The sequence below is a fragment of the Poeciliopsis prolifica genome, unplaced genomic scaffold, assembly GCF_027474105.1.
Source record: "Poeciliopsis prolifica strain line A6 unplaced genomic scaffold, Auburn_PproV2 SCAFFOLD001, whole genome shotgun sequence".
NCBI classification, from domain to species: Eukaryota; Metazoa; Chordata; class Actinopteri; order Cyprinodontiformes; family Poeciliidae; genus Poeciliopsis; species Poeciliopsis prolifica.
This window is the reverse complement of record NW_026562376.1, coordinates 20,908,483-20,936,470: the sequence shown is the minus strand read 5'-3', so window position 1 is coordinate 20,936,470 and position 27,988 is coordinate 20,908,483. Positions and strand designations below refer to the sequence as shown.

At 43.8% G+C, this 27,988-nt stretch overlaps 1 protein-coding gene across 1 annotated transcript; it reads left to right on the top strand.

Moving 5' to 3' along the window:
* The first annotated feature begins 12 nt into the window (after positions 1-12).
* Positions 13-27,988, top strand: camk1db (calcium/calmodulin-dependent protein kinase 1Db). Its single transcript, XM_055031395.1, has 11 exons — positions 13-636; positions 14,322-14,453; positions 16,649-16,723; positions 20,857-20,995; positions 21,267-21,393; positions 21,627-21,702; positions 21,962-22,074; positions 24,357-24,435; positions 25,097-25,184; positions 25,332-25,494; positions 26,258-27,988. Exons 1-11 carry the CDS (start codon positions 542-544, stop codon positions 26,404-26,406), a joined length of 1,236 nt encoding a protein of 411 aa, XP_054887370.1. The 5' UTR covers positions 13-541; the 3' UTR covers positions 26,407-27,988.

Genomic DNA, 27,988 nt, shown 5'->3' with positions numbered 1-27,988 from the left:
AGCGCCGGCCGGCCGGCCGACCTGCCGGCCGGCTGCCGTCCTCCGACCCTCACGCGCACTGCGTCGCCGCTCCGCACTGACTGGTCCCCGCCCCGGCAGCAACAGGAAGAGGCGGAGGAAGAGGTGGGGGGGCTGCATGTGTTTCCCCGTTCGGTGATGCGATCAGCGGGGAGGCTCTGGCTCAGGATCCGCTACGTCAGGCAGATTAGTCAAATAACCTCTCGGGGTAGGACATACCTCTTCCTCCTCATCCTCCTCCTCCAGCCCACCCGCCTCGGGCTTGCCTTGCTTGCATGAGTGAGACAGACAGACATAGAGACAGACAGCGCTGACGGACAGCCAGAAAGCTGGGAGAGATACCAAAAAGTGCACCACTTTTCTTTTTCTTTTTTCTTTTTTTTTTTTTTTTTTTGAGGGGGGGTTGGGTGAGACGAGTGCTGTTGATCCTCCGGCAGCGTCTCCTCCTCATCTCCATCCTCCTCCCTCCTCCTCTCATCCTCTGCTCTGCTCTGCTCTGCTCTCCCGCCGAGCCCGGCGCGAAATGGCGAAAGAAAACGGCGAGTCCAGCGACGGGTCCTGGAAGAAGCACGTCGATGACATCAAGAGCATCTTCGACTTCAAGGAAGTCCTCGGAACGTGAGTAAAGGCGACGATCGCAAAAGTTTGCAGGCAGAAGAGCGAGAAAGAGAGAGAGAAGGAGAGAGGGGAGAGAGAGAGAGAGAGAGAGAAAACCTGCCACATTGTGGCGTTTGAACGGAAATGAGCGAGCAGAGCCGCCGCGCTGACTGACAGCTGTTGAATGTCGCCTTTTAAACTTCTCCTCGCTCTCGCACTGATCGTCTCCAAACGCCTCGTCGGCTCGTTTCTCATTCACAAGACGCGCTGCGATATGACGGGAGGGCGCCGCTTGGTTGTGTCTTTTTCATTCAGAAAAGAACAACAATCGAACAATCGAACAAACCGCAGCAGCTCGTTGTCGGGGACCATCCGCTCAGAGTCTGAATCCAGGGCTTTCGTCGCTGGCAGCCATTTATTTAACGGTGCTCGCCTTCGCAGAAGGGCGCCTGTTTGCATACACAAACTAGCGAACGACAGCGACACGCACGCAGTCGTCTGCAGGGACCTCCGTCACTTTCTCTCCTCTCCTGGAAGGAGGGGTCGGTAGAAAGAGTGTGCAGGTCCGAGTCGAGAAGCTCTCATGTTTGGCTCCATGGTTTCCTGACCTTCTCAGTGACTCGGGGCCGTCAACTCTTCCTCACGTTGACACATTCCAATCACCGACCAAAAAGCTTTTCTTTTTTTTTTTTTTTTTGTTGGGAATATATGTGCACAGAGCCAACAGGAAATATGTAAGCACAGCTCTGGGGGGGGAAAAAGACATAAAATATTAAATAGACCTCTGCAGTGAAGTCCACTGAAAACCTCGTGGCTGTTCCACCAGATGTGGATTTTTGAACATGCGTGTTGTTGTTTCTAAACGATTGTGAACTTATTTGAGACCTGAAGGCGCTGGATGGTTTTCGATGTTCTGACCATTTCTCATTTTCTGCACATGAATACTGAAGTTTTGCTGGGAATTTCGGAGACATGCTGTCAGTAGTTCGTAGAATAAAAAAAACAATATTCATTTCACTCAAACATAAACCTATAAAAAGTCAAATCAGAGGTCATTTTCAGTGGCCTCCTAATTTTTTCCAAAGCTGTATATTCAGGGTTTTAAGTGCAACTTTATACTTTCTGAGGTGTGCGCGGACACATAATCGAGGCGCCTCTGTTATAGATAGTTTACAACGTCATTTACACAAAGAGCCATTAAAAATACAGAAAATGCCGACTAATGTCTTTTTATTTTTTTGCCACCGTTTTGGCGCCCTCTTTAAGACAGCGCCCACATCTATTATCCGATAATGCGGAGGACAGATGATGGTCGTGGTAAGACGAAAGTCAGAGGAAGAGACAGGAAGCCGTGTGGGGGGGAAACATGTGGACGAAGGCAACGCCGGAACAAATTCGAGCTTCTGTTGGCCTCAGTGCAAAGCGCGACGCATGCTCGACTGACGACGACGACGCTGCGCATCCACCCTGACCTCACCGTTCCTAACAGAGAAAGACGGCGGTGGCGGGTTCATCCTGCGGGATGGGCTTTTCATCGTCGGAGACAGGAAAGCAGTGCAGAGCTGACGGAGCTGCAGGGAAGCAAGAAGTCATTCAGCTTCCCTTCTTTTGATTCTGCTCGTGTGTTTCTCCTGGCTGAAAGTCATATCAGGATTTGGCGGGTGGGGAGTCCTGACTTTAATCTGTTGGATAATCGGTGGCGGTTTTTAACGATGAAGGTGACGGCAAACAGGCCTTCCGACCTCAACGACTTTGGGCTCATCACCAAAGTTAAATAGTGAAAGTAGCAGGGGAAAAAAGGGGGAGAAAGCTTTGTTATTTTTGCTCTTATGTTGGCCTGCCGCATTGAAATCCCAATAAAATTCACTAAAGTCTGTGGCTGTGGGGTGACCTAAAGGGAACAAGTTCAGTGGGTCTGAGCGCTTCTCCGAGCAAGACACTGTCCAGCTGTAAACAGTTATGGGAACTGGGGCCCCTTTAGATCAAGGTTTTTTTTTTGTCTCTCCAAGCACAGAGCAGTCAAATTCCAGAGTTTATTTTTGTCTGCAGAGAGCACAGTTTGGTTTTATCTTTAAAATCGGTACCCTAACAGAGACCCTTCCAAGAGTTCCTCTGGAGCCGAACTCAGATGGTTTAAGGTGTTAACACACATTTTGTGTCGTATTTCTGTGACCCATTTTGTCCCCGAAGACACATCCGTCCAGCTCAGGGCTCATGTTTGAGATTTATTGCAGAGGAAGAGGGCTCCCTATGGGAATTGGTCTGTTTTTTTCCCTTCTTTCATTTTGGACACAAAAACTGGCGGTAAAGCATCACAGAAATGCAACGCGTCCCCACAGCTCGCTTCTCGCTTTTAATAAACGAGAAAATACACTCGTCCCTCTTAGTTTTCTGCCTCCTTTTGGCTTTTCTGAGCAACAGTGCCGAGCATGGGCCGCAGTTTCTTTTATTTATTCATTTATTTTAAGGGAGCAACAGCAGCCGCATCGCTAAATCCTCATCCAGACGGCCGATTCGCAAAGTCAGACCCCACGCTTCAGCTGTCGGATGGAGCGGTCAGTCGCTCCTGCCTGGAGGGCTTTCGTGTGTGTGAGGAGTGTGTGAGTGACGCGAGGCGAATCGCAGGCCAGGTGGAAAGAGACGCCCACTGAACACCCAGGTCACGTCTTCTCGTTTGTTTGCCGCGGCCCAGTTGTTCCCGGGTCTTAATCAGAGAGAGGCTTGTTGCCTCACAGCGGGGGGCTCGCAGCAGGACACCTGGGTTTAGAAAAGCCCAGCAGGCCTGGAGCTTTGCCCGAGGATTAAAAACGGAAGAGGAAGGCCTGCTGGCCGAAGGAGGAGACAGATTATCTTCTTCCTCTCCTTCCTCCACTTAGGTTGGGGTAAATATGTAGGGCAAAGCGTGGTTAGCGTTGTGCTCTTCGCTAAAGCCTGTGATGTAATTTAAAATTTGAATTTATTTATTTATTTTTTTGCATAAAATGAAGATGATGGACAAACCTGACCACCATCGTCTTCTGGAGACTGTCATTAGCTGAGTTTCCGTTAAACTCGGCTAGAATTGCACAAATTGAAATTATGAGAATCAATTTGGTTAATTTGTTTCAGATTTCAAAAAAAAAAAAAAATCGGAAACACTCCGATTTAGAAAAAACCCCCACAAAAAGTTATATTTTTGGATAAAAAACAAAGTTGTGCTGGGATGAAGTGGTTTTTCAGCCGCATGTAACTGTAATGAAAGCACTTTTGTTTTTTTCCCCCACATCACACAAGTCACGTGATCAACAGCCGGATGTTACTACTGGCGGAAACCACGAAGAAGACGAGAGAAAGTAGTCTTCCTCCTTATTTGTAGGTCCACCAGAGCGCTCTTAGTATCACACTCTTCATCAAAAGTTGTATGTCAATTGAAAGTGTTGAATCCATTGATCTTCTGTAAAATCCCAGATTACAATTTCCCCAAAACGCAGAGCGTTTATTAGTGACTAATTGCACGTGCACGCTTCTTTACATGTGATTTTAATTGCGTCTCTTATTATTTAACGGAAACACCGCAATTGCAAAATTGCATTTCTTTCGACATCGGCAGACGACGCAGAAAGATTTGCAGGTATTTATTGAGAAAACCGTGTCTTCAGTCGGAAGCCTCTTCGAATTCGCTGTGATACGGACCGCTACAGGAGGACCTTTCACCACCTACAACAATTCTTTAACTAAATGAGCTACAACAACATTTCATGTCCCTTCGGGATCAATAAAGTACTTTTTATTTTTTTTTTTCAATTTGCCAACCTGAAACACTGGAGGACTGCAAATTGAGCTGCTCGTTTTGCAAACCGGTCTTGCTGCAGCGTTAATGAGATCTCCGGTTCTGAATCTCGGCTCTGTTCTTGCCTTGGAGCTAATTCCAGCCCCTTAAGCTGCTGATGCTCTGAGGAGGCAAGTTAAGTAAACCAAACCGCGAGCACGTTCACAGATCCCCAGTGGGCAGAGTGTTGTGACGCCAAAGCCCCAGCCACAGTTGCCTCAGCACGCCGGAGCTCTGAAGAGCGTCGCTCCAGGTATCGATTGGAATCTGGAGGCTTTGTCTTCTGTGATTGGCTCCCCTGAGTGAGGAGAAAGACAGGAAATAACGGAGTAAAAATTTTATTCAGTGCAAAAAAAAAAAAAAAACTGCGTTAAGAACCTGTTAAGCAATGAAAATGCAAGTCCTCTTTTTTTATCAGCCACAAAGCTTTTCTTTTCTTTTTTTTTAACAGTAAAAATCTGGAAATTGTGTCAAATTCTCAATTTTCAAACCAAGTATGAAGCGTCCCCCCGGGGGACGAGTGGACGTAGGGTGTTGGAAATTACTATTTCAGGTGTAAAATGAGCAAAACAGCAGAAGATGGACGTGTAGAATAACCAGCACTTCAGCATTTTTGTTGTTGCAAATACCAAAGTAAAGGAAAACCTTGATTATGTCATCTGAAATCATTCTGCCCTTTCGAGTAAAACATTTGCTGTGTTGCTTGTGGTTAACCCCACACCATGCTTCACTGTGGAGGAAGCCATTCTTTTTTTTTTCATGTAAACTTCAACATTATTTTGCCATAACCTTGGAGGACAAACGTGGGAAAAGACAAAACCCAAACTGAGACATTTTGGACTTTGTCTTAATATTGTCACATTCGTTCAGCGCGTTGCCGAAGTTGCCTGCACTTCAGAGTGAGTTGGTACCGATTCAAGAGTGACAAGTTCTGCTCTTCTCGGGAGTTGAACGCTTGTGCCGTCGTCTCGGAACTCCGTTCCTGCAAGGAATGAACAATTCCACTCAGTAGAGTTTCACAAGTTGGATTTTAAGCCCCTCGCTGTGTTTTCTGCTAACCTTACACTGCAGTTTTTAGGCATCTAACGTCGTAGAACTTGTTTGCTGGATGTACGCACAACTCCCAACACTGCAGCGCCATTTTCGTTTTTTAATGTTGGAGCTCTTTTTGTATCGTTTGTGACTTTACAACTCTGAACTGTTTCTGCAGTCTCCTTGGTTTTTTTTGCCTGTCCAGTTGTTTGGCTGAGCCCTGTAAACGAACCGATTTAAACACTATGAACTTGTCAAAGCGTCTATTAGATCTTAGCAGCTGAACAGCGAACCACCACTTTAGAGTCTCATAATCTCATTTGTTGCGAAGCTGTTTATCTTGCCTTTCTGTCAGTGCAATGAGCGGCTCTCTATCTCTGGAAGCATATTTGCTGTTCTGCACACAGAAATGTGGCCTCTTCCCACTCCGCTGGCGTTTCCTGATAAAAATGAGGAACTGGAAAAACTCCTCTTAAGAAAACCCGATTTGCTGTGTTTTTTTTTTCTTTTTCTTTTTCTACCTGCTCTTCCAGTTATTCAGATTTTCATATTGCTTGGCAACTGCTTGCAGTAGCTCAGGATTTGCGGCTGATTGGTGAAAGTTGTACACATCGGAGCTGTGAAATCGAGGTTCACTGGAAGACGATGACAAAAGGAAAACGCTTGACTCTAAATCTGTTGGTCCTGAAGCTTCGCTCTCTGAAACTTTGAACTGCAATGCACAAACATGTGCATTTCGCTGCAGCTGATTTAAGAGAAGTAGGTAATCTTGGTCTGTTTCCATCCAGTCAACTCAACATTTAAACCCAGCCAGCTGTATTACAGAACACAGTGCTGTCTAATGCCTCCTACTGAAAGTTAATCCCGTCTGAAGTTCCCTTTTTTTTGGTTTTGGTTTCAACAAAAGTTTACATTTGTAAAAGGGAGCTAAATTGACTTTTTTTTTTAGATTTATATTATCCTATAATGTCATGCCGCTCCCCTCCCCTCCATCGCCCTGCACTGCTCCTGCAGACTAGCGGCAGCAGGAACTTGTATTCACCTGGTGGAATTTCGCATCTGCTGAGCTTATTGTGCAAACTACAACCAGTTGTAAACAGCCTTGTTTTGATGACTGGAAGTTTTTTTAGGGTACTTAAACCCCGATCAGATCTTACAGGCAGATTAATAATGAAAATCTTCAAACTGATAAACCTGTGATCAGAAATCAGTTTATACAGCCGCTACATGGGAAAGATGGTAAAGGTGCGTGAACGGAATCTTTTTTTAAAAAAAGGTGTTATTTTGACACTTTTTAAAACAAATCAACATCTAGATCACCTTAAGAAATACAGGCTTTGAGTGTTTTCTGCATGAGACCCCAGCTGCATTTGTCTGGAAATGTGTTTTTTGCCTGGGCTGAACAAGCCATAATATCAGTGATGATAATATCAGTGCCTCAAGGCAACCCGCTGCACAGAAAAAAACTAAGATGCCTGAAAGAGCTCTGCATGTGCCACATGGAGATGCTGCCGCAACCTTGAACACTTTGAACGCAGCAGCTAGGTAACAAAGATGCTCCCAGTCCTTTGGAAGACCACACATTGCCCTCGCCGTCCTGAGGCGACGCTGGCTGTCGAAGGACGCACGTTCTTGTTTTGTTTGTTTTATTGTTTTTTGTTCTGGATCTTCTTGTGTTTATGGTCCTTTGTCCACACCGGAGGTGAAGCTCAAATTGTCGAAAACCTCTTCTCTTTGAAATTGTAAGGTTGTTGAGTGTTTGCCCTCCTGATCACATTTAGAAATGGGCGGCACAATTTGGTTTTCACGAAACAAAACCAAACATCTCCAAATATTTGACAGCAATATGTGGGGAAGAGGAAGTGGATTGAGAGAAAAGTCTCTCTTTTTTTTTTTTCAAGCTCAGCTTACAAAAATGCTAGAAGTAAACCTTTACATGTTATAAGAGAGGCCAGGTTTTCACCCTGACACTTCCACATCCTCCTGACCAAAGCTGCTGCAACCGATCACTTTGACATTCTTTACAATGTTGCTAAATGTCAGACGGCGGCCGCATCGCCTCGCTCACATTCACTTCTTCATAGCTGAAGTTGGAAGCTATTGATTAATTCGCCGGGTCCTACAGTTTACTGTTTCCAGGCATCGTGGCACCTGTTGCGGTGACGCAGCGCTCTGCGGTTCTGGAGGACAATCAAACAAAAAGGAGTTCTGGTGCAGACTCTTTTTGGCTACACCAGAACAACGCTGCCGATAGCAACACCAGGATGTGATAGCCTGCGTTAGCGGTAGCATTTTGAGCGAGCTTCAATGTTTAATGCATGGCAGCAGAATGCCCAGTCGATTCAGCGTTCGTTGTCACGTTGGACGTGTTGATGTAGTTTGTTAAACGAAAAGTCCGTCATGAGGTGAAAGTCGATGGTTTGAAGACCTCACGTCCACAATCAACTAAAAGGTCAATGCTTCTGCTACTAATAAAATGACATCATTTTCTTTAGGTGAATGAATGTAGCAGTTTATGTGCTTGATAGGCAGATTTATTGATGATATTGGTTGATTTTGTGTCTGTGGCGGATCTGGAGTAACTCATTGTTGTCGGCGGCTCACTGACCCACTTTTAGAATGTGATAAACAAGCGTTCATTACGGTGAGAATAATTGGCTTTTCACATTTCTGACTGATTGTTTACCTTCATGGGCTGGTTAATGTGAAAGTCAGATAGATGATTTGTGGCACATCTTCACGATCAGATTCTGCTGAACGACACATTTCTCACAGTAGACGGTCTCTCGACTGCAGCTCAGCACTGGTTGGATTTGTGACTGTGATAGTTATGCCACCACTTTGACTTAGCCATCCCAGCAAAACAAAAATGAAACAGTACTATGACGATGTATTCGGTGAAATCAAAGGGGAAATTTACTATATTCGGTGGCGGCACCTACTGAATGGCAGCCTCGCTTTTCCCAGTCTGCTCCAGGGCAGCCGTGGCTACAATGTAGCACACGCTATCAGTGTGTGAACGCGTGCATGACTGACTGCACTGTGACGCACGCTGGAGTCTCTGGATGTGATAAGAGTGCTGCTCATTGTTACCACAGATGGATGTCAAACTGATCCGGCAGCCTGATAAACAGACATAGACCTAACAGATCAACTATAATCCTAATCCATTGTAATCCTAATCCAATTCAAGGATACCTGCAAGAAGAGTGGCCAATGTTGAATAACTAATTACTCGAATTACTCCATACGTGCTTCCGGCCAAAAGGCAACATAGTGTGGAAATATGATCCGGGTGAATTGGTTTCATATTGGTAACCAGGATCGGTGTGCGTTTCGTCGTTATTTGGCGAACTCACAGCTAAATGCATAAAATCAGGAGGTACGCTACAGATGGTGCCTTTGAATCCAACAGTGCAGAGCTAAAAAAAACAAAACAAACAAGCTGCTTCTACCTCATTCGGAGGACACTCGCGAAATGTGGTCAGAATGATCATGAGGGTGCTTTACGGACAGTTTATCGGAGAGCCACCGAGTTAGCCAGATACAGTTATTTTTGTGGTTTTTTTTTCTTTTCTAACCATCTCAGGCCCGTGTCACGTTTTGCAGTGACGTTCGGTGAAAGAGCGGTGAGAGCATGAAGCGACAGCAGGAAAACGGAGAAGTCCTGAAAACGTAGCACGAGCCTGCCGCCATTTTGTTCTTATTATTGCTGGAGGGGAAGCAAAACAAAGCGAAACGCTGTATGTTTTTGAAACTGAAGCAGTGAAGAATGTGGAAGAATTGCAGGGGGATTTGTGTTTGGTTGATGGAATAAATGGATGATGGAAAGTAAAATCAATAGAAGCTGGTTTTCAAAGCATCCCAGATTTTTCAAAAAACATCATATTATGTAATATTAATTAACATTTGAAGCATGGGAGAGTTTGAATTGATCTGTGTCTAATTTGATGCATTACTGTTTAACCACTGGCTCACCGCCACTAATGTTATACTCATTTCCTGTCGCCGTAACAAAACCTCTTAAAGCTACCTTTAAAATAAAAATGCCGAGAATTTGTTGGGCACCAGTAAAAGTCAAAAACCCCGATAAAGATGTGACTGCGGCAAACTTATCCCAGTCTGACCCACATCCGTTCAACAGGGTGAGAGCAAAGGGTTTTTTATGTGTGTGTTGTTTTAACATCAGTGGTCACAACCTAAATAAACGTTTGAGTTTCAGTAGTCATCATTTATCTGATAAAGTATTTTGAGACCTCAGAAGCCTAACGTGGACTTTTGCCGAGAGCTCGGCTCATGGAAGAAGATGAGGGCAAAGTTCAACTCTGCCGTCACCATAGCAACACCAAGGTGGTGGCAACCGAGAACCTGAGAAGCTGCAAAAGACCCCAGATCTGGAGACTTTTGCTATGTTTATTTATGGCTAAAAAAAGGGGGGAGGGGAAATGAAGTGTATAACTTTGTAGTCATGCACTCGTTTGTGTAAATTGTTGTAAACACTGGGATTTGTAGCTGTAAACGGCCAATATTTAAAAACAAAAAGGTTCAAGTGGTATAAGTGGGATACGATCAGGGTTGTGTGAATTCTGCCACTGCAACTCAGTACAGAAATAAATTAGTCGCTCGAAGTGGTGAAAGGATCCTCCGTTTTGGGTCAGGCTGCAGGCGTCGCTGCAAGGTGACTCTGACCCGGCGGGTCCCCGGCCCGCGGCTCCGCCTTCATCATCAGCTCTCGACTCTTCCATCATGTTGCATAACCGCCTGCCGTGATGCATCTTCCAGGAGATGATTCAGTGCGATTACTCAGCAGCAGCAGCAGCAGCAGCAGCAGCAGCAGCACAATACCCGCACCGGCCTCCAGCATCCAGGAGCAGAGCCTCTGTTAATCAACCCCCCACCCCGAGCTCCTGCGCCGCCGCCGGCTACTCCCCGCGTTTTTTTTTTTTTTCCCCCGCAGGCAGGCGGGGCGGTGAAAAGTTTTCTCGGCTGGCCTCGCTCTGCATCTGCAGCAACAGCCGCCGGGTTTCACACGGAGCCCACTTTCATATTAGTCAGCCGGTTTTTTTTGGGCCTCCCTGTCTGCACATTGTGTGACTGCAGACTGTCGCACTCCGCTCGTAGGGACATCCAGAGCTGTGAGCACAGAGCGCTGCAAAGGAAGCCTCGATTCACTTGTGATGCATAACAGGTCGAGATCAGATTGAAATCGAGCGGAGATTTTCTCTGAGGTCTGCTGCTGAGCTCGTTCAGATGCACCGCAGCCGCACGCATGAGTACATGAGAGAGAATTTAATCACCAACAAACCAAATAAACAACAACAACAAAAAAGCTGTTAGGAGTTAATCATCGTTAATCAAATTAATCATGATCCAGCGATTACTCAAATAATCGTCGACTAATTTGGAATCATTAACTGGAGCAAACAAAAGCGAAATGCCGAAAGAACAACATATTCAGAGGAATATTGAGCCAAAACTGTTCAAAAAATATATACAGTTTGTATTTAATTTAAATTAAAAAAAATCATTTGTTTTCTCCCATTCATCACCTTCTGCTGTCCAGTTGTTGATCAGGTAATCCAGAATCAATCAACAGATCAGCCCTGCGCCATATTGATGTCGAGCAGAAAGAGCTGAGCTCTTCACATGTTGATGTCAGAGGTATTTTTTTAGCTGCAGCTACTGATGATCAGTCGTTCGCGATAGGAAAGCCATGTTGTTGCATTTTAGGCGATAAAATATTTCGATTCTCACTTAAAAAAGGTTATTGTTTTGTTCACATGCATCTTTTAATGGTTCAAAACAAAAGCAAAAGCAAAAAGTCTGCAGAATGTGGCAATTTTGTTATCCAATTAACCGACCAGCTAACATGATTGTTACTTTGCAACCCCACAGAGCAGAAACCTGGACGAAATGTTTGAAAACGGTTGACTGCGGTGGAGATTCAGCAGCTTTGCCATGTGCAAGTCTCCGTCACGCGCTGAAGAAGCTCTTTTTCTGTGAATTGTGGCGAAGTGAGTAAATGCTTTTGCAGCCTTGTTTGTCAGGGTTCATGCTCTGACAAATCGAGGGAAGTGGCGGCCTTGTGTCAAAGCTGTCATTCACAGGAAGTGATGTATTTGCTTGTCAGTGTGGTGAACCGGGTGGGGGTACAAAATGCAGCTCAGCACACTTTCCCGTTGAGATCACAGGTTTCCTGTGGTTTTCATCAGCGTGTCTCTTCTGCAGAGAGCAGAGAGAGGGAGAGAGAGCGAGGAGCTCTGAAGAGAAAAAAAAAACAAACAAAACCACCCCCTCCCCACTGCTCGGCACGCAGATGGTCGACGTTCACACCAGCTGTGGCAAACCTTGGCGTGTGCTGCTGCTGCTGAATGGGAACGACGCTCATTGTCCCCACGGCCAGAGCCGCAGTGGGAAGACAAGTAGTTCTTCGTCGGCACCCTCTCGGCGTTCACAGTTACATTCAGAGGGGTCATATGGTATGAACATCTGGATCCCCGCTTGACTATTAAGGTAAAATACCTCAAAGGTTTATTAAAGAACATGTGGGCGCATTCACACCAGTCCTGTTTGGTCCCTTTTCATCCAACTTCAGTTCATCTGCATAGAAAATGCGGTTCGTTTGGGGAGATGTGAATGCAAAACTGAACTCTGATGTGGACCAAAAAAAAAAAAAAAAACGAACTAGGGTTCACCTAAAACCCTAAGTCTGGTTAAGTTGAAGTGAACTCATAAGTGGACGCCAAGCGGACGGGAGAACACCAGCGCAAGGCATTCTGGGTGAATACAACCTAAACAACCTCGCAAGCCTGGCGCTGGCGTGAGAAATGGGCTTGTGTTTTTTTTTTGTTTTTTTTTACCAACAACAGGACAAATGCTCATTGTTTACATTTCATGAAGCAGGAAGTTGCTCTTCTTCAGAGGCTTTGTCGTTGCCTTCTGTGGTTCTTGGTGCAGCGCCACCACAGGCGAGGGAATGAACAGGTTTTCCAAAGGCTTTGGTTTGTTTGACAGAGTGCAGTGTGAAAGCGAACCGCACCAGCTGAACATGTAACAGATTTAGGGCAAATGAGCGCCTTGAACTCATGCACAGCTGGACAGAGTCGGTCTGTTGTTAGCTCAGAGGGCTTTCTTCTCCAAGTTAAAGGACGTTTGAAGCAGAACTTCAAAGTCAATATCTTCTGATAGTGCGCCATGCTGCCACCTTTCCTCAGGTAAATGCAGATATGATGTCATGGAAAAAGCTTGAGTCATCACTTCAGGTCACCTTCTGCTGCTCTGCTGTCCTGCTGTGATGCTCACTATGAGGTTGCTTTCAGCAGCGAACAGGAGTCTGTGCCGCTGCGATTTGAATATGGAAAAATACTAAAAAAATAATCAGTCTGCTGATATATAGTCAAAATAATCAAATGCTAATGTTGCACAAGACTGGAATTGCGATTATTTGATGCATTTATCCATTAAGTTATTTTTTTTTTTTCATTTATAGCATCAGAGGAACCAAATAAGGGAATGTTTTAAATCAGCATCCCCCCCTCCCCCTAATTATTGTAATCCAAATTAGAATTAATTAAATTAACTCCAATAAAACAACTCAGAGAGCCAAAGTGATGTGCAAAGGACTTGATTCAAATTTTTGACTCGATCGTCCAATCGTTGCCATAGACCCGTTTCATGTCGTTTTGTAAGAAAAAGGATTTATTGTCAGGACAAAAACAAGTGATGTCATGATAATGGAATATTTTTCACTCTATTTTGAGGTGAGTAAATCAACTAAAAGGTTTTCTGTGTCTGAAAATCTGGATGCATTATGATGATGCATTTAAGTGCACTGTGTGAACAACATAATCTGCACCAAAGTGGTTCTCACTTTGTTTTAAAGGGACTTTAACGTCACTTTGTGAGTTTAAAATCAACAGATTTGTCTTTATCTTTGCTTTCATCAGTGAGTCAGCCAGAGATCAAAACCACCATATTTCCCTTGGTATACTCTGATTGATATCCTGAAGGCCATATGCTGAAAAATATTTCCCCCTCCACTCATTAAATGCATCAAAACTTTACATTTCTTCCATTTCTAGAAACTCACCAACCAAGAGCTTTAGTCGTTTTTATTGTGCGTCAGGAAAGTCCTGAAACATCAGAATCGGCTTTAAGCATTTCTATGGGAAACAATTCTCATATTTTCTTTCAAAATCAAAATAATAATAATAATAATAAAAAAACCAGGCTCCAGTGAAGTGAAGATAACTGCAGCATTTAGGGTGACGTCAGCATCAGGCCTGGTGAATATGACCCAAAAGATGCTGCAGCTCTCCAGCTCTGCCCAGGACGCCGACATGAAGCCAACCTCGACATATGCGGAGGGGAAAAGAGCGCGTGTCGCGAGCGGGGAAGAAGCAATCACTGGGTCTGCTTTGCAAGACTTATTATCTCTGCGGTATCATAGCAACAGATAGATTGCTTGAGCAAATATTCCCCTAATTCTGTATTTGCTTTGTTTTTAAACACGCTCGCGCGTGGGGGCAGGTGGTAGAAGAAGACGAGCTATCTGCCCTGCTGAATGGCAGATAGTTTTTTTTCTTTTCTTTTTTTTTTTTTTTTTTTAGGAAAGGTGGGGGTTAAAAGTGTTTGCCAGGCGTTTGGCTGCACGGCGGGTGGTTGACCACAGTCACGGACTTTCATGGGTCTCAGTAAATATTCACAATATGCTGTTTGTGTACTCTGGCCCGTCTGCCTCTGAGTGCCCGCTGTCCGCTCACTGATGATGTGTCAATATTGTCTAAGCTCGTATATGACCGAACTGACCACCCTCTCTCTCTCTCTCTCTCTCTGTCTTTTTTAATTTTTTGCCTGTGTCCTGCAGTGGTGCGTTTTCTGAGGTGGTGATGGCTCGCGAGAGAGCCACAGGAAAGATGGTGGCCATCAAGTGCATCCCCAAGAAGGCGCTCAAGGGCAAGGAGACGAGCATCGAGAACGAGATCGCCGTGCTCAGGAAGTACGCCCCGCCGAGTGACCGAGCTGTTCTCCGGGGCAGAGCTCCAGGAAAGGGTCGCCCCACCTTGTTTTTATCCCGGGGCCAAGCTCTGGTTCTCTTGCTCTCTTTCCTCTTTTGAGCCTCTGTTTATTTAGCCCACCAGCTTAAGTGGCTGCCCTGTCTCGTCCCTGCTGTCGACACACACACACACACACACACACACACACACACACACACACACACACACACACACCACACACACACACACACACACACACACACACACACACACACACACACACACCCGCCCATGTGGCTTTGATAGGATAGCACTGACACCAGGTGACACATCCTCCTCCAGGGGCTGATTTCGATACTCAGAGCAGCTCAGTTATCAGTCATTTTAAAAGTGAGCATTGCATTGCTCGGCTGTCGTTGCTTGGTTACAGCTGCATTTTCCTCTCTCTCTCTCTCTCCGTCTCTCTTTTTCTCTGTCTTTCTCTTGGTTTGTGACTCTTTTACGCTCTCTTCTCATCTGACAGTCCTCAAACTGCAACTTCATTTTCATTCCAGACTTGGAAAGGAGAGAAGTTGTGAAGGTTGTTTGGTCCTTTGAGGCTTTCACCTCCTCCTCGTCCTCCTCCAGCTCCATCTCACTCTTTTCAAACGCTCACCCTTTCTGAAGACCTTTTGTCAACTTTATTTTACGCGGCCTGTGCTTTCTTCTCGCCCGCCCGGCCACATGCACTCAGCGCTCTTATTTTCCGTTCATCCTGAGGTTTTGTAGTTTAACGTGTAGGCATTCATTCCCCTTGGAGGTTTGCACAAACGATTTCATGTGGTAGACCAACACAAAGTCGTGCGTAAGTGCAAAGTGGAAGGAAATGGTTCTTTGTTTTCAAAAGATGCCATATATTTCAATTTAGCTCCCTTTATTCTTACACCTCGAAAAACAATCCAGCGTAACTTTTTTTGGATTTCACATAGGCTGCGGTGCATCAGTTTTTTTTTTTTTGTTTGTTTGTTTCTTGTTTTGCACAGATGGGACCCGTATCCGAATATTTTTCTGCATCCTGAGCCAAATGGGATCTTTTCCCAAATCTGATTTGAGCCTCTTTCACATACAAGATCAATAAAGCAATACAAAAAAATCAAAATTCAAGGCGCCCACAATCTGAACAATCATGTTGCATTTAATCCGCGTTTTACATCGGTAAGGGGAGACATGCATCACAATTTTGCACCAGAAGAAGCCAAATCGGACGCAAACAAAGGGTGATTAAAAAAATAAATAAATAAAATTGTGATTATGAAATTATAAAGGACGTAGCATCATGCACTTCTGGCTCTGACTGCACATCCAAACAGACTTCTCTGCAGAAGTTGCAGTCGGTGCCCCACAGCATTTAATTTCTATTAGATGCTCTTTCTTTTTATTAGCTTCCTTTATCTTGAATAAACTTTAAAACAGACAGCGGCGTCCACCATTGCTGCGTCACTAAACAACGCGCTGTGTGACGTCAAAGTTCTTATTTTTGTCTGTTTTTTTATTTTATCACAGACAAAGAAGCTAGTCAAAATTAATAAAATGAAATAAAATTATGGAAAAACTAAGAACTGCACCAAGAACTGCAGTAGAGAGGTTTATATAAAATGGTCCAGTGCTAGAATGGTCTAGTCAAAGTTCAGACCAAAGACCTAATGAAAAAGTCTTGAAAATTGCTGTCTATTGACGTCTCCGTTGACTCTGACTGAGCCAGAGCTATTTCGCGCACAAGAATACGCAAAGCTGCAGAAGGCAGACGTCACTCCTGAGAGTCATAAAGTCCAATAATTGAAGCAGAACGTGGTTTTATAAGCTCCATTTCTGGCACACACTGAATTAAATCACACGTCGAATTTGTACTTTACTTCGTCCGGCTTGAAATAAAAATGTAAATGAATGCATCGTTTTCCTTCTGCTTCAGGTTAGGCACGGCGACATGTTGGCATTTCGCACGATAAAACTCGCAGCACGTTGTGGTCGCGGTGTGACAAAATGCAGATGAGTTCAGCCCTTTTTGCAGCGTACCGTATTTGACAAGCGCACCTTTCTTCTGACAAAGAAGTGTAACAGAAACAAAAGACGGATCTGCTTTCTGTCGGCCGGGTGTCAGCTTAAGAAGGAGGTTTCAGCTGTTGTTAAGTGAATTTTCTCTTCTTCCCCCCCCATCCAGGATCAAACATGAGAATATTGTGGCTCTGGAGGACATCTACGAAAGCTCCAATCACCTGTATCTCATAATGCAGCTGTAAGTACATCAGCCCACCACGCTGTTAGTTTGGGTCAGCTCCCGGCCTCCCATTTGGCCCGTCATTTCGATAATGTGCCGCACGCTGAGCCTGAGTGAGCGTCTGCGATGCCCTTGAGGCATCTTTGCTTAAGTGAATGCAGCAGTGTGTAAAAAAAAAAAAAAGCAAAGCTGTAAGTTCTTAGTTCAGCTGTGCTTCTTAATAAAGAGGCTCTCTTGGTTGACGGTATCGATGCTGCCGTCTTTTCTGAGTAAATGTGAAGCTGAATCAGGAGTCATTCTGTCTCAATATCTGAACAAACTGCAGCTGTTTTACAGCTAAGGCAACAAATGTTGATGGAAAACTCAATGCTTCATGATTCCACCTTCACTGGAGATGCTCAGTTCAAGAAAATCTCCATAGAACCAAAGTTCATCTTCATGTACGATATTGTAGTTAATGTGCGTTTAAGCTTCAAGAGTCGCTGGTTAGTTGAAGCATGATTCAGTCGGTTTCTCACATAGATGTGAAGCAATATCTTAACTTCTTTAAAACAATCCTTCAGCACATCGAGGTTAGTTCATTTAAGGTCCCATCATGTCCTTGAGGTCGAGGTCTGAACTTTGACTGGGCCGTTGCATCATCATCATCAGGTTTTTTTTGTTTTTTTTGTTTTTTTTGTTCTGTTGTCGATGGGCTGCTGGTTCTGACATCAACATCCTGTTGAAGGTACGGTTTTGGCAAAGCTTTGGCTGTCTGACAGATGACCTGATATTTTATTCTAGAACATTTTCACATGCAGATGGTGATTTAATGACAGGAAATTACTCACAACCTGAGTCTAAAAAATAAAAGTAACAACCCCTCCACCGCCGCAGCCCACAGCTGCTGTGAGGTGTCTGTGCAAACAGGCTGAGTTTGAGTTTGAAGCAGTTCCAGTTTGCTCTGATCCATCCAGGTGAATTCAGCTCTAACTTCACACTTAGCAAGCTGTACTGCCGTTTGCCTTCTCTCTGGCGACTCTTCCTAATAAACTGTACTTGTTAAGCTGTCAGCCCTGGCTTGACCTTTGACATTTGACATGCTAACTGAGGCCTGAGATTAACCTTTTGGGTATTTTGAGATTTCTCTAAGCATTGCATGATCTGATCTTAGAAAATTTGGCAAAGATATCATAAACATTATTAAATTATGATTCACCTTTTAGCTTGAAAGCACAAACTTGACTCAGGTTTTGTTAACAAAGCATTGGGTCTTCTCTAATTTTGATAGGGCTTAGAAAGAGTAGTAGAGACATTGCATTATGATAAAAAAAAAATCGATGTTGTTGCAATTGAATATTGTCCTGAAACCGTGCATCCCAAGTAAGGATCTGAAAGTTATTTTCATGTTTTTATTTCTTTACAAAATGGTAAAGAAATGAGGTTTCATTTTAGTGTTACATTTTAAACCGCAGATTATTTAGTTATTGGATACTGTAGTTTAGCCAATGACTCGCTGCCCTCCCTTTGTCTCTGAAAGCTGCTCGATGTTGCCTTTCCCTCATTCTTAAATAAACACTGATTGCCAGTCATCTGTGAAAGCAGAGACGTACTCACGCTTGGTGCTAAACTTAATGAGTCACTTGTTATGCCTTTGCCTCGTCTAATTGCCGATTGAAGGAGTTCAGAACGGCTGCTTCATCAAGCCCAAACGCTGCCGAGACGCATAATGTCACCGTGTATTATAACGTTGGTGTGTCGATACTATTGGGAACGTTTATCCGAATAATGTAATTGGGTAACCATTTTTTGTCCTTTCAAAAACCACTTGAAATAGTTTGCAGTTGTACCTGTTTTTTTTTTTCTTTGCGTCAACCCCAATAGCGGGCTTGAATTTTTATTTTGGAGTTGTTGCCTTAAAATATTTTCCCTGATGTGCCTCTAATCATCTCAACTTGGTGAGTTACTCGAAGCCTTTACAAAGTTTGGTATCATCGTCTGGGCTGTCCCAAATTCTTGGACAACAATAGACGAGCAAAATCAGAAAACATTTTCATTATTCGGATATTTAGCTAATAAAAATGATTTCGGTAATCCTAACTGGCCTGAAGATGAAAGGTTTGGCTTGACACGATGTCAGACGGTGAGGGGGGTTACGTCCCGGATGATTCGTCCCTGGTACTGTCGTCACACGAGGCGGCATCGAAAACAAACCTCAGCTCATCTATGACCAATAAAAATAATTATAACGAGTAAAAAAGAACAACCTAGTTTAAATATCACAATCTGTCTGTGCGAACCAAGAAAACTGTCTAAAATAGATTTTTGAGTAGAATTTCCTCTCCAGAGATCAGAAAGGATCAGAACTTCTCCAGCTTTTAAAGTGCCTCTAAAACGCCGTATTACAGTGTTTTATTATTAACATTGTAATAAAGGAGTCAGATCTGCTCTTCAGTTCCTACATGTGGCTGGCCAGATAACACGAGTCAGAAACCCCCAAGGGATACTAATGGGACAGGTGTCCAACAAGCTTATGACATCCATAATTCTTTATGGAAATGAGAGAAGAGAAAAACAAACACCATGCAAAACATTGCTGCTACGATTTTACCCGAACGTTCCTCAACGACTCTAATAATCGCTATCGGAGTGGGAGAATCTGCATATGTTTTTAGCTACCAAGAGGATAGAAAATGAAAAACATGAACTCTGAGGAGTTTTGAACTTGAACAGTGTTGTTACAGAAGACGTCAACAAAACTGAATAAAAAGCTGTTTTCAAAACAAACTTATGAAAATGGAATGATGTATAAAGTACAGTGGTAGTCTTTGTACATATGTTTAAATATGGAGGCATTTTGTACATGTATATCATGTAATTTATATGAATATGTTGATTTTTCGATTAGGTGGATCAATGGTACAAATGTCCAATTTGAATACATTTTAAAAACAAGAAATTGATCCACCTGTTTGAATTCATTGTAGGTTTTCTCAGCTTCAGCTTATTCATATAAACTAAAAGATATGAACAAATAAATACACCATGTACATTTCAAAATTTAGCAGGTAGTGTTGCCATCAACAAGGTTTATTCCCCTGGATTATCTGACCACTGTTCATTGCAGAAAGGTGGATTAAAGCCAGCATGTTTTCTGAGACATATTCAGCTTTTATTAATTACGGCGAGATCAGAAATATTCAACAGGCATAATGCCAGATTTCTTTATCTATCACAAACCCAGCTTTGTTGTTGCTGTTGTTTCTATTGTCATGTTGGACCTGTTTTAGAGGTCCGATCAGCCCAGCTGAATAGTTTAGCAATAACTCTGACGCCTATTATCAGAGTTATTGCTCTTATAATAGCAATAGCTATTATCAGATTTTGAGTTAGAATATACATTGGGTTTTGTGTTTTGGGTTTTTTTTCAGTTTGTGATTGCTGCCGCCTAAAATGACTGATTTGCCGGCAGCTTTTCCGAAAAGTTGCTGTCAAGATTTACTTTTGCCATAACATTGTTTCACAAAAAGTTGAAATTGCTGCTCAGTCTAGGCTTCGTTTTCTTTTCTCTTTTTCTCTTCAAGTTGTGATCAGTCCTCACCTGACCTCTGCTGGCCTCTGGCTGAACGTCTCCTCTCTCACTCTTTGCTCTTCCTCTCGTGACAATATAGATTTCTTTTAAAAGTGTGGAAAGCAACAGTGAGCACAACCTTTGTACGGAAACAAAGGAAAATCGGGTTTATTCCTGGCATTAACTAGCAAGCAAGGGATGTAGAATATTAAACAACAACATCAGTGTTATGCTTTACAAGCTCAATGTGACAAACTAGCATGGATTAACTCAGTGGATGAATGAAGAAAAAAAAACACAGTTAGAAAAAAGTGTTTCACTGTAAAGATGGTTTGTAGTGTGTTTTGTTGCAACCTGAAGTGTGAAATATGCTTCAGTGGAGTTTGAAAACAAAATATGTGTTTATGACTGGTTGAACGATGGGTGTGCCCAGTTGATTTTCTTGTTCTTTTGGGTTGGATTTTATTGTAATCCACAGGGGGGGCCCAGAAAATCTTTGGGAACCACTGGCTTAACTAACCATTTGAAGCCCACTAGATCTTTTTCATGCTATTTGTTCATGCTTTTCTGTCGTTTCCTGTGTTGCTTTTTGCGGCAACAGGGTTTCTGGTGGCGAGCTGTTCGACCGGATCGTGGAAAAGGGCTTCTACACAGAGATGGATGCCAGTCGGCTAATTCGTCAGGTCCTGGACGCCGTCAACTATCTTCACTCCATGGGCATAGTGCACAGGGACCTGAAGGTACGGCAGTATTTCACATTTGGCGCGTAGGCGTCTTTCTTCTGCCCGAGAGGGGGAGTGCCTGGCATTGAAACCTGCGTGGGTTTCTGTCGCACGTTGCGGTGATCACCCGTCGAGGTTAAATGTCAGGGGATTTTCCTTCTCGGTAAACCGTAGGAAGGGTCTTGACTGAGCCGTGAAAGCTCTTTAAACGGCAAATCCGTCCGACTGCCTAGCCTGGATGGTTTGAGACGAGGGAAAGCAACATGCTGCTTCCTGTTTGTGTTTCCAGCCCGAGAACTTGCTCTACTATAGTCCTCACGACGACTCAAAGATCATGATCAGTGACTTTGGCCTGTCCAAGATGGAGGGCACAGGAGGCGTCATGGCCACCGCCTGCGGGACGCCAGGATATGTCGGTAAGTTTTACGTTTACCAGACTGCAGCTACAAAATTTGGAGTTTTTGTGACAGACCAAATTTACTTACTAATGAGAAAAGTGAAAAGTTTAGTATGCAGATGTGGTTGGCCGCCATTTTCCTTAAACATTCTTAAATAAAATCCAGATTAACCTGATTCATTCAGAAACCCAAACATTTTTCTACACACAGATGAAGGTATTGCTGATCAATTAAACATTTCATGGTTTCAGCTCCTGAGGTTCTGGCGCAGAAGCCGTACAGTAAAGCAGTGGACTGCTGGTCCATCGGAGTCATCGCTTACATTCTGTGAGTACTTGTCATTATCTAACATTTAAAATTCTAATTTTTCTTTTTCGTTTGCTTTATGAATGAACAAGTGCTCAGATCAGAAACCGGCAGGGGGCTTAAACATCGTTCACACTTTGATACTGTGAACCGGGATTAGGTTCCAGGACTTGGTCACTGTAAATCCTTTTAGATTCGGGTTGAACACTCTGACATAGGCATCATAACAAACCTTCTTGCCCACCGTCGTGTAATCTTTCGAACTTGATCTTCCTCCCAGGCTTTGCGGCTACCCTCCGTTCTACGACGAGAACGATTCGAAGCTTTTCGAGCAGATTCTGAAGGCAGATTACGAGTTTGACGCACCGTATTGGGACGACATCTCCGACTCTGGTGAGCTGAAGTTTGCATGTGTGTGTGTGTGTGTGTATGTGTGGGTGTGTGTGTATGTGTGTGTGTGTGTGTGTGTGTGGGTGTGTGTGTGTATGTGTGTGTGTGTGTGTATGTGTGGGTGTGTGTGTTCTCCCGCTGCGTTTGACATAAAGGGTAAATCAAAGCCCCCAGAGATTCTGCCGTTACATAACTCTGCCAGAGCTAACGACCTTGTGTTTAAAGCCGCATAACAAGGCAAAAAGTAATGAGGGGACACAGTTCAGCAGCTGCCATGGCAACTCGATGCTGCAATATGTCTATATCCCACGTTTGGTGTCAAAACATAACAAGCGAGCTATTTAAAAGTGGACACGAATCACTGGCTGCAGCTTAGGGGGCGCCAGCCTTACAGTTTGTCAAGTTTCAGCGTTTTTAGACGTGGCCGCTACCTGCGTGCGGAAAGCGAGCATCAGCATCCCACGGCACCAAACGTGGGGCTCCTGCTTTACCTAAAATAGCGTCATATTTAAATCTTCTTCTGGCTTAGTGGAAAACAAAGGACCCCAGCCAGAGAAGTGACAGCAGGTCTTCTGAGTGGAGTCAGAAATTTCGTAAACAAAGTGTAAATCATTGACTTTCACAACCGCGCGTCAAAGAGAAACCGCTTCTTTGCACAACCCTCCTACCATTTAGCCGTGTAAAGGAGCACACTGCCAACACTCCAGCAAACTTAGGAAATGAGAAGTCATTACAGTAATTTTTTAAATTTTTTAAAAAAATTTTTTACATGCTAAATTGACCAGGATTGAAACTATTTTAAATGCTCCCTATTTAAAATATTTGTGTTTTTTTCTTTAAACTTCCCTTTCTAATTTTTGTACAAATATGTTCTGACTTCAGAAGATGAATACGAAAGTCTATCGCATATTTAATTTACTTTTATATTTAATTTGAGATTTAGCTCGGCTCTGACCTCCATTTTGTTCAGTTGACTCGAAACAAAGAAGAGGTCATGACCCCTGGTCAAACCAAGACAGCTAAATGGATACAGTTCTCAGTCATGCGACAGGATATCGCTTTATGTCCTTGGTGTCAAACAAAATGGATCCTTTGTGCAATCAGCTTTGCTGTCGGATCAAACAGATGAACTGTTATTCCTCTGAGTTTGTTATTGTGCCACTTTTTCATCAATTTACACAAAATCTTGTTCCGTCAAAGTTAGAGGTTTGTCTTTACTAAATTTGGATTTGCTACCAATGGTTCCTGTTTGCCAGATTCAATCCCTTTATTTCAAATGACACTTATTTTATTTTATTTATTTATTTATTTTGTAAAAAAAAAAAAAAAAGCAGTCTGGAGATTTTAGTAATCATAGTTGGTCACCAAATCCTGAAATGAAGATGAATTGTGAAAATGTGGCTGCTGATTCAGACAAATGCTCAGAAGGGCAGAAACACATGAACTTTATTCAACAGATTCCGAAAATCACCTGCAGACATTAAGAGAGGGGGAAAAAAGCGGACAAATGTAGTTTTCCTGCCAACTGTAGCTCAACTGCGGACGTCAGCGTTTTGTAAATCAGGCTTCTGTCGCACATTGAAATCATTTTTGTGTGATGCAAATTTTATCCGTGCAGTACTTCCTGCATCCTCTTCAGATTCATCTGGTCCCGCGAGTGAAGGGGTCGCATTCACCACTTCCTCTGGTGACTCACAGCTGGAGCCGCTCTCTGGCTGGATTCAGCTCCGTGGATTGAGATTGAGAATACGAGGAAACAAAATCTGCAACATGTTGCCGACTGACCTTGAAACTGTTTTGTGACACGTTTTTTTTTTTTTTTTTTCGCAGACATTTATATCTAAAGCTCTGGTTATTTTTAGTGTTCTCAGTCAATTATCAGTTTTTAAAAAATCAAACAAACATACATATAAACCTCACCAACACACTCAACAGATAGCATGTTTTTTTTAATAAAACCAATATATATATATATATATATATATATATATATATATATATATATATATATATATATATATATATATATATATATATATATATATATATATATATATATAGGGGGGGGGATGAGTTAAAATCAAGCAAGAGACACTGGCTTGTTTCAGGCATCATAAAACCCTTCTAGTTTTTTCTACCAACCTCCTTTGTTCTTGTCAGTAACTGTGAATTGCGATGCTTAATGTGAGACATCAGATGAAAACACAAAACCTGGAGTGTCAGAAAGTGAAGAACGTGTCCTCAGCTGGACGTACACTTGACTTTTATTCTCCTCCTCTTCACAGCCAAAGACTTCATCAGCTGCTTAATGGAGAAGGACCCTGAAAAGAGATTCACATGCGACCAGGCTCTTGAGCACCCCTGGTGAGGAACCATACACACACACACACGAACACACACACACACACACCTCGTTTCATAGCGTTGTGACGCAGATTGCCAGGCTTACGCATGTGTCATGGAGAGCTTGTCCTCCCACAGTCATCTGTCAGCACGGCTCCAAGCAGCGGGCCCACCTCTGCCGGGCAGCGCCAGCATCTCGGCGAGAAATCTTCTGAATAACTCCCCGCCAATTAGTGGCTTGTATCCTCAAGGATCCTTGAAGTCTTAATGAACAACTGGGATGTATTCCCAGGTCTGAGTCAGTCGTCGCGAGGCCGAGACGGCGTGGGCTGACGTATTTCGCCGAGGGGGCCAACAAATCTGTTTAGGGAGTAATGGGCGTTTTCGTGGGTCGTGGGCAGGTGGTCGTTTTGATACGACCGGCGGGAACGGACGCCGTAATGGAGAGAAACGGCTTTCGTTGACAGGGTTTCGTAAAGAGATGTGATGATGATGAATGTGAGAGGGGATCCTGCAGAAACAGCAGCCCGTCCACTCAAAAAGTGCTGCGACTGAATGGAAATAACCGCAGGGATTGAATATGAAAACAGCATGGGGGTCATTCTGCTGGCAGGACGGTGTGCGCGCGAATGTTTCCACTGATTGTGTGTGTGTGTGTGCATTTTCCTTTCTTTTTCTACAGGATTGCTGGAGACACTGCTCTGTGCAAGAACATACATGAATCTGTCAGTCGACAAATGCGCAAAAACTTCGCCAAGAGCAAATGGAGGGTATGTGAAACGTTAAATCTTATTTATCAAAGCAAAAAAAAAAGCAACAATCCAAAAAACAACAACAACAACAAAAACTCAATCTTTTTGTTTCTTCTTGCTGGGAAAAAAGCTGAGTAATTTTTGTTTTGCACCTTCTCCGCTTAGCAAGCGTTCAACGCGACAGCTGTGATCCGCCACATGAGGCGTCTGCAGCTCGGCACCAGCTTCGGAAGCAGCATCCAAAGCGCCACGGCTGCGGCGAGTTCTCAGAGCCGAGCGCCGGCCAAGAGCCAGTCTGTGGACTGCGCCCCGCTCTCTCTGAAGGACTGTAAGTGACTCTGCGGATGCCAGCTGTGATCAAAACAGACGTGTTCAACTCCCAGCTTGGAGTTTAGCCAAACTTTCATTCTGCTGCCTGCTCCGTTAAGATGATCAAAGCTTCTGCCGCCATTGGGTTTATCATCTCTTGAAAAAAAAAAAAAAAAAGGAGAAGAAGAAACCTTTTTGCAGCGCTGCTGATATGAGACATACATCTTCCAAAAGTATTTACATCCCTTAAACTCTTTACACATTGCAGCACGCAAACCTAAATACATTTGGTAGGATTTTGTTGTGGAGTTGGGTTTCCGCTTCACAAAATCTTAGCAATGAAAAATTGGAAAAGCGCGGTGCACCTACTTTACTGATGCGCCTGAATGAAATCCAGTATGACCAAAGGAAAATATCGTCTGACTGCCTCTGATTTACACGAGGTTTGTTGAAGTGAGAAACAGGACTGCGTTGCAAAAAGTGTTTTTTCACATTTTTTTTGATCAAGTGTTTTTGATCTAGTTTCTAGTGCAAATCTCTTGGTACACTTGGAATGAGAAAACAAACTTACAAGTAACTTTTTTTGGCAATAAATCCGAGCTTGTTGTAACTCAATGATTCTTTAATATTGATGAAAAAGTTGTAGGTCCATTCGTCAATATTAAGGAGTTAATACTGATGCAAGCTCCGATATCTTGCTGAACTAATCTAGCCAGCAACTCATTATTACGTAAAATGATGCAGCATAAATCTGTCTCTGATTCAAGCGATGTCTCCCACAGGTTCCCCCATCGCTCCTCTTCCATCCGTCGTCAAAGTGCACAACCAGGACTCTGACCTCCCTGTGTCCCTGGAGGAGCCCCAGACGGTGGCCGAACCCGCTCGGCCGCGCCCCTCCACCGTCACGGTCATCCACACTGGGACTAAATGACGCCAGGTTCCACGGGAGGTGAGCTGGGAGACCACCGAGCTTTGAGACCGCAGTCGAGGGGGTCTCACAACGCGACACGGTCGCCCAGTTTTTCCACCCCGCCGCCTCCCGTCTGCTGACGCCGAAACCCCGAGGCAGGAAATTTGAGGAGCCCTGGCTCGGCCTCGTTTCGCACGGCACTGCTTCCCCTTTACTTCACACAGACATGGAAGTTCAGATGAAGGTGGGGGGAGAAGGGAAGACTCACCCGAAGCTGCTGCTGCTTCCGTGGAGACGACGGTTCGTCTGGCAGGCGATCAAACAAGCGGCTGCTGAGGGAGCAACGGGACCAGAGGGAGCTCTCTGCTGGAGCTTGACTGTGAAAAGTCGTTCCGCTGTATGCCTTGTTCATGCTGCCTGGAGCCGTGCTGTAGAGTCATGTCATGCAGGTGAAACGTATAAGCTTCAAGCTGTGGTTAATAATCGTGCCATCATCTGCACTCTGAACCTGCTGTTGTTCAGGCGGCTCTCCTGTCCAATCCGCTGTGGTGTTTCGCTGTGACGGCTCACGGCATCATAACTTCCAGCAGTATGGCAGTCGGTGTTGTGTCTGTGCTTTATTTTATTTGATTTTTTTCAAAGTTCGGTTAACAATCAAAGCAGGACAATCTGCATCGGTCATGGCTGTGATTCCAGAGAGAGAGAGACAGAGAGTGCAAACGATTGATTATCAATTGGGAATATTTATTTTCCTATATTACATATTATGACTTTTTGTAAGAATATGATTTGCTGAGACGTGTAAATGTTTATTAAAACTGGACTTGCAGTCATTGCCACATAAATACAGTATCTAATAGATGTGACTTTGTAATTGCTGTTTTATTTAAGGAGTTTCGATGTGACTGTAAAGTCCTCCTTCATCCACAGGAGGGCGCTTTATGAGTTCTCAGGGATCTGCAGGGATGTGTGCTTGAATCTAACCAAACGCCTCTGTGTGATCAATCACAACTGACTCATGCGACTCACTGAAAGAATAAAAAAACACCTAAATCCAGCTTTTGATCCCCAATGTGCCACAGGGATAGATGTTTACTTCCTGACACTATGTTTCTTCTTGGTGAACCTTGAACCTTGACGGGATGTGGAGAACAACCAGTAATGTGACGGTATTCTGCTTCGTTTTGCTCCCATTGCAGTGGTGCAGTTGAGGTTTCGTGCCCCGCTTCCGCTCCTGAAGAGGCCGCTCCGGGAACAGCTCGACTCTGTGTTGAATCACTGTGCTTTTCATACCAGCCTGTTGAATTTAGCTGAAGGACTCCGTCCTCACCCCCCGTCCCCTCCTGCTCTGTAAAAACTGCCTCTGACAGAGAAGAGAAAAGGGTTCATCTCTGCATTTTCTTTGTGCTTTCTCTGCTTAACTTTAATCACTCAAGATGAATGTGGAATTAAATATATATATATAAAAAAAAGCAAACTAGAAAAGTAACAAGTGCATGGCCAGTGTATAAGGTTTTGCCGCCCTTTAATGACAAAAGATGTGGTGAATATCAAAGAGTTTGGACGTATACTCACTGTAAATACAAAACCTCTACAACATTCA